Genomic DNA, 14,495 nt, shown 5'->3' with positions numbered 1-14,495 from the left:
AACGTGGTAGTTACCTTGCTGTCTATGGGAGGGTCAGAGAGCCCTCAGATTTCATCAGAAATATCTTACATTGTGTTCCGAAGATGAATGAAGGTCACGAGCATGAGTAATTAATGGCAGAATTTTCATTTTTGGGTGAACTAACCCTTTAATGTTTAAATAAAAATGTTTTCATCATACTTTTTACTAGTGCTGTCAAACGATTAATCGCGATTAATCACATCCAAAAATAAATGTTTTTGTTTACATAATATATATGCGTGTACTGTGTTTATTTATTATGTATATATAAATACACACATACATGCATGTATATATTTAGAAAATATTTACATGTATATATTTATATTCATGTAATTAATTTTTTATACAAACATATTTAATATATAAACATAAAATATGTTTTTTAAATATATACCTGCATGTGTGTCTATTTATATATATATATATATATACAGTACACACACATATAGTATGTAAACAAATACTTTTATCGCGATTAATCGTTTGACAGCACTACTTTTACATTTACATATAGAAGTCTTAGGAATGGTTCACCCAGTTCACTTTGTGGAAGAAACATTTAGTAACATTTTAAGTGGACTTATAAGATAACAAAATTGTACAATATGGCCCCTTTTAAAAACCCACGTTCATAAGAACGATAGGCAGGCACTTAAGCCTCCTGCATATTTTACAATGATTAACATGTGTTTTTCTGTACTGACACGACCAGAGTGTTTGCATACCCTGTTACTTTAGATGCTCAAAGCAATGGGCGTTCACTCGCTGCTGCCTTTGTCGATGACTTGTGAAACCAAAGGTGTCATGCAAATACGACGATCTGTGTCCTTGAAACTTAATGCATGAAACTGTAGTAATATCATTATATTGCTGCTGATAACATGTTTATCGGATTTTTTAATATATACTTTTAATATTATTACAATAAAGCGTTCTGAAATAAATTGGTAACAGATGAATATCAAATGGACTTTCTCCCGGATGGTTTATTGTGTAGTGTGAGCAGATGCCATAGACATTGACAGTTGTGTGCTTTGTGTGTATATATATCAGTGTATTTTTCCTCACAACATGCTCGATTCATCCACAGATCTGGAGAAAGAGAGCTTTATTTCTGAAGTCCCGCTCCAGGGTATGCCACGGTAAAGAGGGCTGAACTGTGTCCGTGTGTGTGCTTGCTTTGAGTGAGCACCTTGCATATAATCATATTAGATTTTATTATGCTATTGTGTTGTGTTGGACAACATGAAATGCATGGCAATACGACTGGTTTCTGTAATGTGACTTAACGAGTGTGAAAAACTGAATATTATTTGGGAAATAATGTAGAATAAATGAACAAAGGTGACTAGGGTGGGACCTACAGTAGTTTTATCCATCTGTATGTGTTGGGTTGATCGTGTTTGCTAAGTGGTGTTTACTATTGCTAATACTTAAGATTAGAGGCTTGTTTAAATAACTACCCATAAGTTTTGAACTTCAGGTTGTAACATGTCCTGCACCATTTGTGCTCCAGGCATGAATAAATGAAGAGACTTTCTCCCGGATGGTTTATTGTGTAGTGTGAGCAGATGCCATAGACATTGACAGTTGTGTGCTTTGTGTGTATATATCAGTGTATTTTTCCTCACAACACGCTCGATTCATCCACAGATCTGGAGAAAGAGAGCTTTATTTCTGAAGTCCCGCTCCAGGGTATGCCACGGTAAAGAGGGCTGAACTGTGTCCGTGTGTGTGCTTGCTTTGAGTGAGCACCTTGCATATAATCATATTAGATTTTATTATGCTATTGTGTTGTGTTGGACAACATGAAATGCATGGCAATACGACTGGTTTCTGTAATGTGACTTAACGAGTGTGAAAAACTGAATATTATTTGGGAAATAATGTAGAATAAATGAACAAAGGTGACTAGGGTGGGACCTACAGTAGTTTTATCCATCTGTATGTGTTGGGTTGATCGTGTTTGCTAAGTGGTGTTTACTATTGCTAATACTTAAGATTAGAGGCTTGTTTAAATAACTACCCATAAGTTTTGAACTTCAGGTTGTAACATGTCCTGCACCATTTGTGCTCCAGGCATGAATAAATGAAGTTATGTGGACCGAGCGTTTTGATTGGACGAACATTTCTTGGTCCTACGCCTTCCACAGAATATAAAAATACAGATAAATACATTTAGACCGCTTAACTTGATGATTGCTATCGGCATGTGAAGAGACTTTCAACCAGCATAACAAAAACATTTTCTGAAGACAATCACCTATTGCACCTTTAATGTATGCTTTCCCATTATTGAAAATAGCTGAGAGCTTAAATTGGTTGATTTCACCTTGATTTTTGAAACTTCCTTAACATTAAAGATTAGTGGCCACATGAGAAACACAAGTTTCTAAAAAAAGACTGTTTATTTCCCTGTATGAACATAAAAGCATTATCATGTTCATTAGCTGTGCTTTTTATAGAGTCTGAGTCTCTAATTGTGTCACGTTACATAATTATATATCTGTGTTGGAGATACAGTTTTTTGTGGCTGAAGGCTGTTCAGCTCACTCGGTCCCAGCCCCATTTACTAAACCGAACATATACTTACTCTATATGTCAGCGCAGGAGTGTATAGCTATTATCGCCTGCTTTTTCTAACATATGTTCATGTGTATCATCTCTAACTTGTAATTACAGGAAAGGAAAGAGGGAGAGACCTGTAGTGAAAGAACAGCAGCCGCTCTGCCAGGTCAAACAGACTCCTGCTCACAGTAGAGAGACAGCGGGATGTTAAGTTAGAAGATGTTTGCGCAGAAGAGTATTTCTGTGTGTGCCAGTGAGATTAGTTTACAAAGGGATCAGGCTAACTCGCTCTTAAAGGGGCAGTTCACCCCAAACATTTAATTTCTGTCATAATTCGTTTCACATCGGCAGGAAGAAATGCATACAGATTGTGAACAACATGATGCGGGTGTGTAAATAATGCCAGAATTTGGACAAAAAAAGAGGTTGGAAAAGTACAAGACAGATGTGAGGAAGGCTGAGTGAATGAGATTCAGGCCTTATTATTTACATGCTGCTGTGACTCTGTGATGCTGAGGTTTAGTGCTTTTGAAAATGTCACGATCTGTAAATGGGTTTTACGTTTGACATGCAAATGACAGTAGAGATGGCATTACTGTGGACATTTTTATTGCTCAGCTCAATGCTTTCATAGCTCAGCTTAATAGGTTTGTTCACCTAGATTTGAGTGTTCTGTCCGTTTTACTGACTTACTTAATCTATCATGTAAATTGGAAAAAGAAAGAATGAATCCCCCAGATTTACATTTGTATATCATTGCCTTGAAGGTGGGCTCTTTAGCCCAATACCATAGTAACCACAAAACAATGTATTACATTGCTCAAAACACCTTAGCAACCGCATGGCAATGCCCTAACAACCACCCCTGCATCCACATAGAAGGCAGGGCATGTGTATTCGTATAGCGCACAATACACAATAGTAATTCAAAGTGCTTTAACTGTCCCCCCTTTTTGAACATAGATGCAAAAATGCACTGAACTGAAATGGTTGTAATTCATGAACCATTTGAAAAAAAAAACCAGACCTAAGATTTGTCTCTTTTTATAGAAGACAATCAGGGAATGATTGCTGAAGTGAAAGCATTAAAAAAATGGTGTAAAAAGTAATAGTTTACGTTTACTGTTTGAAAATGTACTGTATGAACATGTTTTATAGATATTGCTATAAAAGCCACAATAAAATAAAACTAAACTAAACCAAGTCATGTGTCCAACTAAGCTATGTTCCGAATTTGAAGTTGATATCACAAAAATTGAGGTTCTAGTGAGATTTTGTAGGCAAAAATTATTATTGTAGTTGTTGTTGTTGTCGTTACTGTTTTAATGCATTTTCCTGTCACAAATGTATACATTTCTCTCACAGTATTTCTTCAGTAACAAACTGGTGACCAAATATGGAATCTTGAGACTCAGACCTTTCAAGTTCTATCTGTTATGGCAAGATTAGGAAAAGCTTTCATTATAAAATACTGTAGTATATTTTGAAATACGACACTGATGACACTGCCCACTAGTGGCAGGAGTTCATTAAAAAGATTTAAAGTACCATTTCCATGGTAACACAACATCCAATTTCAAAATGGTTTTCACATGATACATTTTGAGTGTCTAAGCTTTCAAATGATGTCCAATTTAGTGGACGTTTATGTGTGATGGGGAAAAGACAATAAAAAAAGACAGTTAAGTGGTTAAAGAAAAAGATAAGAACATAAACTCAGCAATCAGCAAAGCACAATACGGTGTAACCAAACAATACCCTAGCAACTCCATAGCAACCAGCTAAAAAAATCTAAAGGCACCTCAGCATCCGCACAGCAGTAGCAACCCATAACACTCCAGCACTGCCCCTGTTTCTTCAAAACATGTTTGAATCTAATTTGGCGTTGTGATTACATTAGCAGGACGGTGTCCGCCCTGCTGGCACGATGATGATGTAATCTCTGTGAGCCCCCTGCTCTCGGTCTCTCGATCCGCTCTGTTAAGGACTGTGTGTGTGTGTGTCTGATTAGCTGGGCTGCTGTAGGAAGGGAGGTGGTCTTTGCCTCTGGAGACTCACGGAATCGTGAATGATGCAGCACTTGATAGACGGACTGGAGGTAAAGTCTTTCTCTTTTCTCCGTTTCTGTCTTTTCCTTCCATCTCCCGTCTGCTGTTTGTTGAATAATCTCTGGGGAATTTGATACTCAGGGGTCTTGGCGTTACTATGGATTTACTAATGGATGTTGGAGTGTATTACTTTAGTAGGGAAGCGTCAGCCGTAGACTGCTGGTAGTCATCTGGAGGTTTTGTTTATAGGAGCGGCCTAAGAAAATCAGCGGTGTTTGCCGGTTAAACCTCAGAGAAGTGTTGTTTGGCTTGGTCACATCTCTGGAAGTGGCCGTGAGAGAATGCAGAGGTGTTTTACGCCCCGGGCTGGCTTTGTGGTCATGCATTTGTTTGTGTTATGCATTGTGTGCAAGTTATTTTTAGCTGCTGGTGAACAACTGCAGACTGACAGGCCTGGAGCAGCACTGCTGTTCCTGCCGAGGTATTTTCCTAGCTCCGGCTTGTTTAGCTTTGGCCAATGTCATTGCTAGCCTCTCTCAGGGCTGATCTGAGGTCATGCACTGTCATGCACCTAGTAGACTGTGATTAACATACGGTTTAAGAAAGATGTTCAAGACTCTTGCCTGGTGTTAAAGACATGTGTATCTCTGCGGAGGCAATCCTCAGTGTTTATATGTGTTTTTATTGATAGACAGTCAGACGGTCCTGAACACTAGGTGGTAGCAAACTGTATAACTGCTGTATAATTGATTACTTTGAACTGTAGAAGATGAAGACAGTTATGAGTTGAAGGCTGTGCCATTTCATGATAATATATATATATTTAACTGTTTGATCAAAGTTATTGCTAGGGATAATTTGGTAGTCGCTGGATATGGTATTAGATATTTCTGCTGTGCGCCCCACACTTTGAGAACCACTGATTCATCCTAATTCTTCAGCATCACATTAAAAGAATTTGTCATTTTTCACACAGTATAATGGAGACTAAACATGAAGCAAAGTGGGAGAGAAAGAGGGGGATGGGATTGGAAAGAACCAACAGCTGAGATTCAAACTCGGGTTACGTAGAATTGATTGTCAAGATTTAGTGAACGTATGTACAGTTTGGCTGTAGTTTATGGACAAACTTCTATAACTTCAATAGGTCCCTCCTATTGGAAAAATACATTCAATAAAAAAGTAATAAATGTTGGGTTTTTAATCAGGTTTGGGTTTAAAGGGATAGTTCACCCAAAAAAAATGAAAATTCTGCTATCATTTACTCACCCTCAAGTTGTTCCAAACTTACGAATTTCTTTCTTCTGCTGAACACAAAATAAGATATTTTGTAAAATGTGGGTAATCAAACAATGAGTATTTCCAATGTCAACCCACATTCTTCAAATTATCTTAATATATAAATAAAGAAATCACTGCTAAAAACATTGACAGCCAATCAGATTCAACCTGACTTTAAAAAGCTTGATATTTAAAGCAACAGACACAGTAACCACAGCTCAAAACAGAACATTATTGTCAATGGATGTGGACAGTAATACAGTTTTATATATTATCATTCTTGGTGTGAATAGGCATTTAGTCCTTAGTAAATGCACAATCTCTATTGGACCTTGAAAGCTCTTCAGACACAAATTCTACATCATTTGAGTAAAGGTGCGGTCACATTAGAGGAATTTGTCAGGTAAAAATATGTCCATGCATGAAGCACAGCTCATATAGAAGTCATGCGAAATTATGTGATCCACTTAAACCTGTTGCAAAAGCTGCAAATCTTTCCACGCAAAATTCCCATTTGCACACAATTCAACTGAAATGACTGGATTTCGCCCACAAAAATTTGCTGAACATCGGTAAATGTGACCGCACCAAGTCTGACTTTTTTTAACATGCAGCTTGTGCTGAAGTATTTGTTCAGGTTTTATACACGCGTGTGTGTGTGTGTGTGTGTGTGTGTGTGTGTGTGTGGCAGGATGCTTGTATTGTTTTTGTGGAAGTTAGACAACAGACTGTTATGAACTGGTTTGAATTGTTGAAACTGCATCCTGTTTAATACTGAATAAGCCCTCATTACATAAACAAGATCACAGTGTATGAACATGCATCCAGCTGTGTTTCTAAATATCCATTAAGGTGATGATATTTTACACGGCATCTTAATATTATGTATGGATTAGCTTTATTACCTTTTCAAGACTTTTGAGAGTTAAAAAACATTATGAAGCTTCAGTACTTCACATAAAAGCTTGACTTTGTGCAAATAAATGTTGGTGTGTGTGCAGGTGGATAAGCAGCAGCAGAGTAAGGACTCTGTGTACTTCAGAGATGGCATGCGGAGGATAGATTTCGTTCTGTCTTACATCGACGACAAGGACGGAGAAAAGAAACAGGTGTGCCATCCATTCAGTTACGTTTTATAATCGTATGATAACAATTTCTGTTTTACAGGTTTATATTCATATGATAACATTTGGCATCCTTCTGTGAGTTGTGAGACAATTGGGAAAACATAATAATTTGCCTAAACAAATTACTAACTCTAATAAAATAAAATAAACTAATAGCCATCCTTCAAAACAATTTTTTCCTATCCCTTAGAAATGGTAATTAGCATTGAGTCAGAGCTGCTTATGCAAGAATTTAGCAAATCTATAATATCGGCAAACCGATATTAGGGAGAGAAAAATACCCGATATCGATATATCGGCCGATATTCTTTGTGTAGGCTATATAAAAGTACAGTATAGTCAAACGTTTTGACACACTTCCTATTTGTGTGTCCAAACTTTTGACTGGTATTGTATATAGAATACAGTATACATATAAACACATTTTTTGCAATAACTCAAATGTGGTGATCAAACACTTGTGTGTCACTATGTGACAAATAGGTCTCTGTAATGGAAGCAGGGTATTTAACAATTTAACAATAAACTTTATTATTCAAAATGAGTCTGGCATCAGTGCACTTAACAGTAAACTTCACTTAATATAAATAACTTAAAAAACACAAATAGAACAAAATATATATATATCTTGAATTAAGAAAATTAACAAGGTAACTGCATAGGGCAAGCAAGACATACTGCCAAACCAACAGAAGCACAGCTCATCTAAAATGAATAAATAATAATAATGAATATTTTTTTTTAACAAATTCTGTGTTGTGTATTTTCTGGTAATCAAATGAACATGTAGAACATGAGGATTCATATTTAAAATAGTTTTTTGCAGTTTAATATTCACAGACACTAGTCTATATCGCGATTTGATTTAAGTGTACTGATATTTATTTATTCATCAAAAATAAGACAAATTCCATGAAATTCTGCGTTATACAGTAAATTTCATTTTTACGAATGGATTTCCACATCGCGGAAATCACAGGGCCCTACTAATGTAGCAAACGAGTATGATAAGCTCATTGTGAGAGTAAAAGACGGACACATTGTTTATTTACTTTATAGCATTGAGTCTCACCTACTAGGTGACAACGTAGCATTAAATCACCATTCAACAGACTCAAGCAACCACCGCACTGCCATCTATTGGACTGCAGAAAGATACTAACTTTTCAATCTGCTACGTTACTGACTGTACTGACAAACTATGCTGACACACCAAGTCTACACTGGACGTGACAAATTGACGATCATTTGTACTTTGTGTCAGTACGTCATAAATAGAACGAGGCATCAGTATTGTCGGGATTTGTCGTGTCGCGTCGCGCCGCATCCAGTGTAGACAGCATCACTGATTATAATGGGTTCTATTGTATTTTGTCATGCCGCACCGCACCGCTCGCATCCGGTGTAGATACCCAGTTAGGAAATGTGATGTGGCCGATGTGATAAACTTGAGTTCTGGGCCGCGTGGCCGGTGTAAACACAAGCATTGACTGAGTGGCCGCGGTCAGCTCCGGTGGCCGTGGAGCCTTATGTGTAGCAGACGCATGCAGTGATGCACAGATCAGCGCTAACACCACTGAATCTGCCGTTAAAAATTAACCATCCATTCATCATATCATCATGCAAAACTAAGAACTAGAATCATTGTAATGTGACAATCAAATATAGGTGCGGTGGGTGGCAGGCGGATAATTTATTTGAAGTTAGCAGACTCGGGTGAAGTTTGAGCTCATCCGCGCATCTCTACACTACACTGACCTGGGTCGCCAGTAGCAAACAATGGAGCGTGCTCTGCTGGACAAACTAAGTAATTACACCATTTAGAAGCATTTCATCTGTGTTATATTTTCTGTAAAAAAATAATTCATATCAGCGGCATATTCACAGATACCGATATATCTGCGACAGGCTCATATCGGCCGATAATATCGGCAAAACTATATATTGGTCGAGCTCTAGTCAGAGGTGAGAGTCTGTATGCACTTCCACGTTCTTGTCACTCACAAAGTATGTGCTTTACCAGGCCTGGCCAGGAACTCACACACACATGCAGCTCTGCAGACACAAATATTGATCTTCAAAAGCTTTACAGTCTGTTTGTCTGTCATAAAAAGTTACCAGAAACCCTTCTTGTCCTACGTACAGTATGTACTGCAGCAGAAGCACAAATCAGTCAGATGTTTTACTGATCTTTCATGCAGGATCGAAGGAAGGAGTTTGAGGCTAACTTAGAGAAAGCTGGACTTGAGCTGGAGACGGAGGACAAATCTGTGAGTGAAACATCTAAAATCACAAATGACACCAGAAATCCCATCAGGACATTGATATATATTATTGTTCTTACTTTTTACCTGTTACTGTTCATTTAAAAGAAACTGTATTAGAAACAGCATTAGTTACACAAGTCACACACGGTTGTCTTTGCAGGAGTCTGAAGATGGGAGGACATACTTCCTGAAGATCCATGTCCCATGGGAAGTGCTGGCAACATATGCAGACGTTCTAAAAATCAAAGTGCCTTTTAAAACCAACGATATTACTGATAAAAAAGACGTGCCCATGAGCTGGCTCTGTACTCCCTACCGTCTGCCCGAGCATGTGATGCAACCTGAGCCCGACTATTTCACCGCCACCTTTGACAAGAGCAAGATTGACTTCTTCCTCATCGAGGACAAAGAAACCTTCTTTCCTCCGTCCACACGGAACAGGATTGTAAGAAAACTAGATGAAATGCCAAGAATATGTACAAATATTACAAGATATTACATTATAGTAACCTCTACTGCAGCAAACTTTTACTGTGCCCTGTAACCAAAGGCTTGGTTTATTTTCTTCTCCATGTAGGTATATTACATCCTTTCCCGATGTCCGTACAGTAAAGAAGACAAGGATAAGAAGGGCATCAAGAGGCTGCTGAACAACGGGACTTACGCAGCTGCCTTCCCTCTGCATGACGTAAGTCTTTAACAGAGGAAGATGTGCATTCAGTGGCACAAACCTATCGACTAGTAGATGTTTCTCTAGAGACTTGCTTTCGTAAGGTTTAATAACGATAATAACAATAACGTTAATGTGTGTTTTTTGTAGTCTAGGTACTGGACCAGGTCTCGTGATGCTAATTGTGAGAGTGAACGTTATGCCTTGTATAAATACTGGGCTCGTTTCAGCCGCTTTTACAAGGAGCAGCCGCTCAACCTCATACGGTGAGACCATTCCTTCATTCAAAAACAAACACAAAAAATTATATTGACATTTATATATGTATGTGTATACATACATAGAATCATAATTTTAAACAGCCATTATAAGCAATTAGATTCCAAATTTTCAGAAAATGTAATACAAATTTTTGTTGAAATACTTTTAAGGATAAGAAGGGCATCAAGAGGCTGCTGAACAACGGGACTTACGCAGCTGCCTTCCCTCTGCATGATGTAAGTCTTTAACAGAGGAAGATGTGCATTCAGTGGCACAAACCTATCGACTAGTAGATGTTTCTCTAGAGACTTGCGTTTCGTAAGGTTTAATAACGATAATAACAATAACGTTAATGTGTGTTTTTTGTAGTCTAGGTACTGGACCAGGTCTCGTGATGCTAATTGTGAGAGTGAACGTTATGCCTTGTATAAATACTGGGCTCGTTTCAGCCGCTTTTACAAGGAGCAGCCGCTCAACCTCATACGGTGAGACCATTCCTTCATTCAAAAACAAACACAAAAAATTATATTGACATTTATATATGTATGTGTATACATACATAGAATCATAATTTTAAACATAAATTTTCAGAAAATGTAATACAAATTTTTGTTGAAATACTTTATGCTATCATAGCTTAAACTACTAAACATTAATAAATTGATTTGACCAATGGTGTGAGTTTGAGGGTGGGACTGTCTGCTTGTTTGACCATTTACAGATGGGCCAGGGTTCATTAAAGCTGTTTTTGCAGTGATTGCAGAAATGTATGTAATGCAATGAATTAAAGGTACAATATGTAAGTTTTCGCCGCTAGAGGGCGCATATTCAAAATAAACAAAGAAACAAAGGCGTAGTTTGATGACGCCGTGACTGATTGTGGAATCATGGGAGTCGTCTTCATCCCCACAGCTGACGCAATCCAACAGGACTCGGGCAGAAATCATGTTCATGGATGAGCTAATGTATTAAATATTTATTAACATCGTAGTATGAAGCAGAGTGAGGCTGAAAGCCGTCGAATCGAAACGAGGCCGCTGAATGAGCGCGACACACGGCTCGAAAGCAGCGGAGCTTTTATTATGCCACAGTCGACCGCTTCCGCTTCTTCTGGTCGTGCGTATGTGGGGTAAAGCAGCGCTGTTTTATCATACTAGATATGTTTGAAAGTTCTGTTATCATGCTACTCTGTGCAGTCGTCACCTGTTTATTAAACTACACAACATATTAAAGCGTCTTTGGTGTTTCCATGTTTTCTACAAAACAAAAATGGAAATCGAGGGGTTATGACGTCATTGGCAGGCGACACAATGACACTATAGACACGGTCCGTGTCACTTGTTAAAATTGCTTATTTCTCTGGATTTAAACATTCTTCGAAACATTTGGGATAATGTAAGTACACAAGTCAGCAAAATATATAACACTGTTCTAGTGCATTTTGGATATTTTAATAAAACAATCTTACGTATTGTGCCTTAAAGGGGTCATAGGATGCTACATGCACTTTTACAAGTTGTTTGAACTGAAATGTGTGTTGGCAGTGTGTGTACACAACTACCCTAAAATGATAAAAATCCACCCTGTGTTTTTTTTTAATCTGCTCAAATCTTTACCCCTTTCTCAAATCGAGCCGATCTCAGATGCCTGTCTGTGTGACATCACACAGACAGGCCCCTCCCACGATAGTTTGATTGACAGTAGCGTTTCAGCACAGACTGGACTGGTGTCTTACCTTAGCTCCGCCCTGAGTGAGCTGTCATCAGTCCGCCATTGTTTCACCGCCGGAGCAGATGTAGACAAGAATGACTCCTAAGCGATTGAGGTGTTCTGTTGTTGGATGTAATAATGAACATAGCAGTCGTCATTTACTCCTGACATCTGAGCCGCTGAACTTGCAGTGGATTACATAGTTTCTGAAGGGAATGCGCCCCCGATCTACATAAATGCATCTATGTTCGTGCAAATCATTCATGATCCAGCCTCATCTACAGAAGAACTGAGTATAATTTTTGTAATGAATCTTTGCAAATCGCCTTTCCTAATAATGTGCTAATTAGCAAGTTTCACGATGAATGCGGCTGAAGTAAACAGTCTCTCTGAGAGCAGCTTGGAAGAAAGGGGCGGGGTCAGCAGAGCTCATTAACATTTAAAGGAAAATGCTACAAAAACGGCTTGATCTGAAAAGAGCTGTTTTTGACAGGGTAAAAAATGTCTTTTTTTACACTACCATTGAGAAATTTTAACCAAACTATGTCACTGATTTTTCATTAAGACCCCAAAAAATCATATCAACTTGTGGAAAATGGGCATCCCTTTAAAAACCTAACAAACAAGTTTTTATTGCTGAGTTTATTAACACTATTAAGTCTTTCTTAACAGTCTCATATTCTCAACCTAACAATATATCTCAACAGTCAAAATTGAAGGCATACTAGATAAATGTATCTTCCAATGGTAAATTTTCCACAAAGGTAGTTGTTGTTGCATGAGTTAGTTTTGGTCTACTAAAACGTATATTTCATGTATTCAAATGTATTTGTAATTGCACATTATAATTAATGATGGAGGTGCAATTTAGCACATTTAAAATATATTAACATTAAATGTGATTGTAAGCGGCCAATTTCAATACTTCAAGCAGCTTGAGGGATGCTGGACGGTGCTTGTAAATGGACGCGCACGCTTGAATTACTATTAACTGGAATGTCCACACAAGATGCTAAAATGTTCATTATTGTAGATTTATTTTACCGTTACTGGTCTTCATTTCCATGTAGGCAAGAAACCAAACAAACAGTCAATAAATACACCAGTCCTTCACCTTTACAACGACTTGCATAGTGCGGTACAAACAGCCTAGCGTAGCGGTCAAACAACTGTGTGCACCTTCCCTCCAGCAACACCTGTTACCTGAAGGAAGGTTCTCACCTATATTTTGTGAACAATCACCCAACAATCACATACACATACATAACAATTCAAAGTAAAGACCAAAATGGCTCTTACAGTGATATCAAATAACAAACTGCAGGTAAAATTGCAATAATGTTTTCCCCCCATGTGTTTTAGTATGTTTGCTAATACATCAAAATAACTGCAAAATAACTTTTTAAAAGTGCTTCTTTAAATCATCAAAATCACATATCTTGTCTAATGATGTATAGCGAACTTAATAGCATTTTGAAAGCACTGCAATATTTTTTATCATTACTCAAATAGGCTGATGCATGTTTTGCACTGATTTGTTTTAGAAATTAACTCAAGGTTCCTTTTTAAGTAAATGATCACCAAATCGATGAAATCTAGAGAATGTGAGGTGTTGCTGACACTTTGAGCAAGTGGATGGAGGTTTCTTTGAATAATGTGTTTCCTGTACCACAGGAAGTACTATGGAGAGAAGATCGGCATCTACTTCGCTTGGCTGGGTTTCTACACAGAGATGCTGACCTATGCCGCAGTTGTTGGTCTGCTCTGTTTCATCTATGGTGTGGCCAGCTTTGATGAAAACGTCTGGAGGTGAGGATAAGACAAGGGGCCCTATTTTAACGATCTAAGCGCATGGTCTAAAGCGCACGGCAATTACACTTAGGGCATGTATGAATCCACTTTTGCTAGTTTAACGACGGGAAAAACAGTTGGCGTGCCCAGTGCATTGTCTAAAAGTATTGTCCCTATTCTCTTAATGAGTAATGGGTGTGTTTTGGGCATAACGTGCCATAAACCAATCAGAGTCTCATCTCCCATCCCCTTTAAATCCAGTTGCGCTCTCGCCATGGCAGGTTCGCTATTTACATGGCGGAATAAAATTTTTCATTTTTAAAAATGTTTGTGTGTCTAACCCTGTGTGTGTAATAAGCAAAGTGTACGTGCATTGTGCACCCGTCTATAGGCGCATATTACTAACGCGCCCTTTAAATAACAAAGAAAAAATATTGCGCCAGACTTTAGACCAGGTTTGAGTTGGTCAATGGCGCAGTCTATTTCAGTTGCCTAAAAATAGCAACACGCAAGCAATGCGCCTGAACACACCTCGTTTTCAGACCAGCACGCCCATGGGCGCACAAATGGGCGCAAATGCATTAGCTATTTAAACAACGTGGCGCAAGGCATGAAAATGACAACTGTGTTGGGGTGAAACTAGCAAAAAACACTTGCGTTGCGCTGGGCGCCACATTGGTGTATGGGTGTATGATTGATGGGGCCCATTAAAGGGGTCATATGATGCTTTTTTAAAGATCATTATTTG

The 14,495-nt window shown here is 38.2% G+C and overlaps 1 protein-coding gene across 2 annotated transcripts in view; it reads left to right on the top strand.

Annotated features, from left to right (window-relative positions):
- The window catches only part of LOC107574289 (anoctamin-5-like), a 36,397-nt gene that overhangs the window by 8,516 nt on the left and 13,386 nt on the right, over positions 1 to 14,495 (top strand). Inside the window, exons 1-7 of one of the 2 annotated variants that reach the window (XM_016260734.1) lie at positions 4,602 to 4,690; positions 6,923 to 7,030; positions 9,250 to 9,318; positions 9,476 to 9,760; positions 9,893 to 10,003; positions 10,136 to 10,251; positions 13,631 to 13,765. In XM_016260734.1, coding sequence (XP_016116220.1) covers positions 4,661 to 4,690; positions 6,923 to 7,030; positions 9,250 to 9,318; positions 9,476 to 9,760; positions 9,893 to 10,003; positions 10,136 to 10,251; positions 13,631 to 13,765 — 854 coding nt within the window. In that variant the 5' untranslated portion in view covers positions 4,602 to 4,660. Of the gene's footprint in view, positions 1 to 4,601; positions 4,691 to 6,922; positions 7,031 to 9,249; positions 9,319 to 9,475; positions 9,761 to 9,892; positions 10,004 to 10,135; positions 10,252 to 13,630; positions 13,766 to 14,495 lie in introns of those variants that run through there. The other variant, XM_016260735.1, reaches the window with a different exon arrangement.

The sequence above is a fragment of the Sinocyclocheilus grahami genome, unplaced genomic scaffold (genome assembly GCF_001515645.1).
Source record: "Sinocyclocheilus grahami isolate Dianchi unplaced genomic scaffold, SAMN03320097.WGS_v1.1 scaffold2171.1, whole genome shotgun sequence".
NCBI lineage: Eukaryota > Metazoa > Chordata > Actinopteri > Cypriniformes > Cyprinidae > Sinocyclocheilus > Sinocyclocheilus grahami.
The sequence above is the reverse complement of the archived record's forward strand: the minus strand, read 5'-3'. Positions and strand labels throughout refer to the sequence as shown.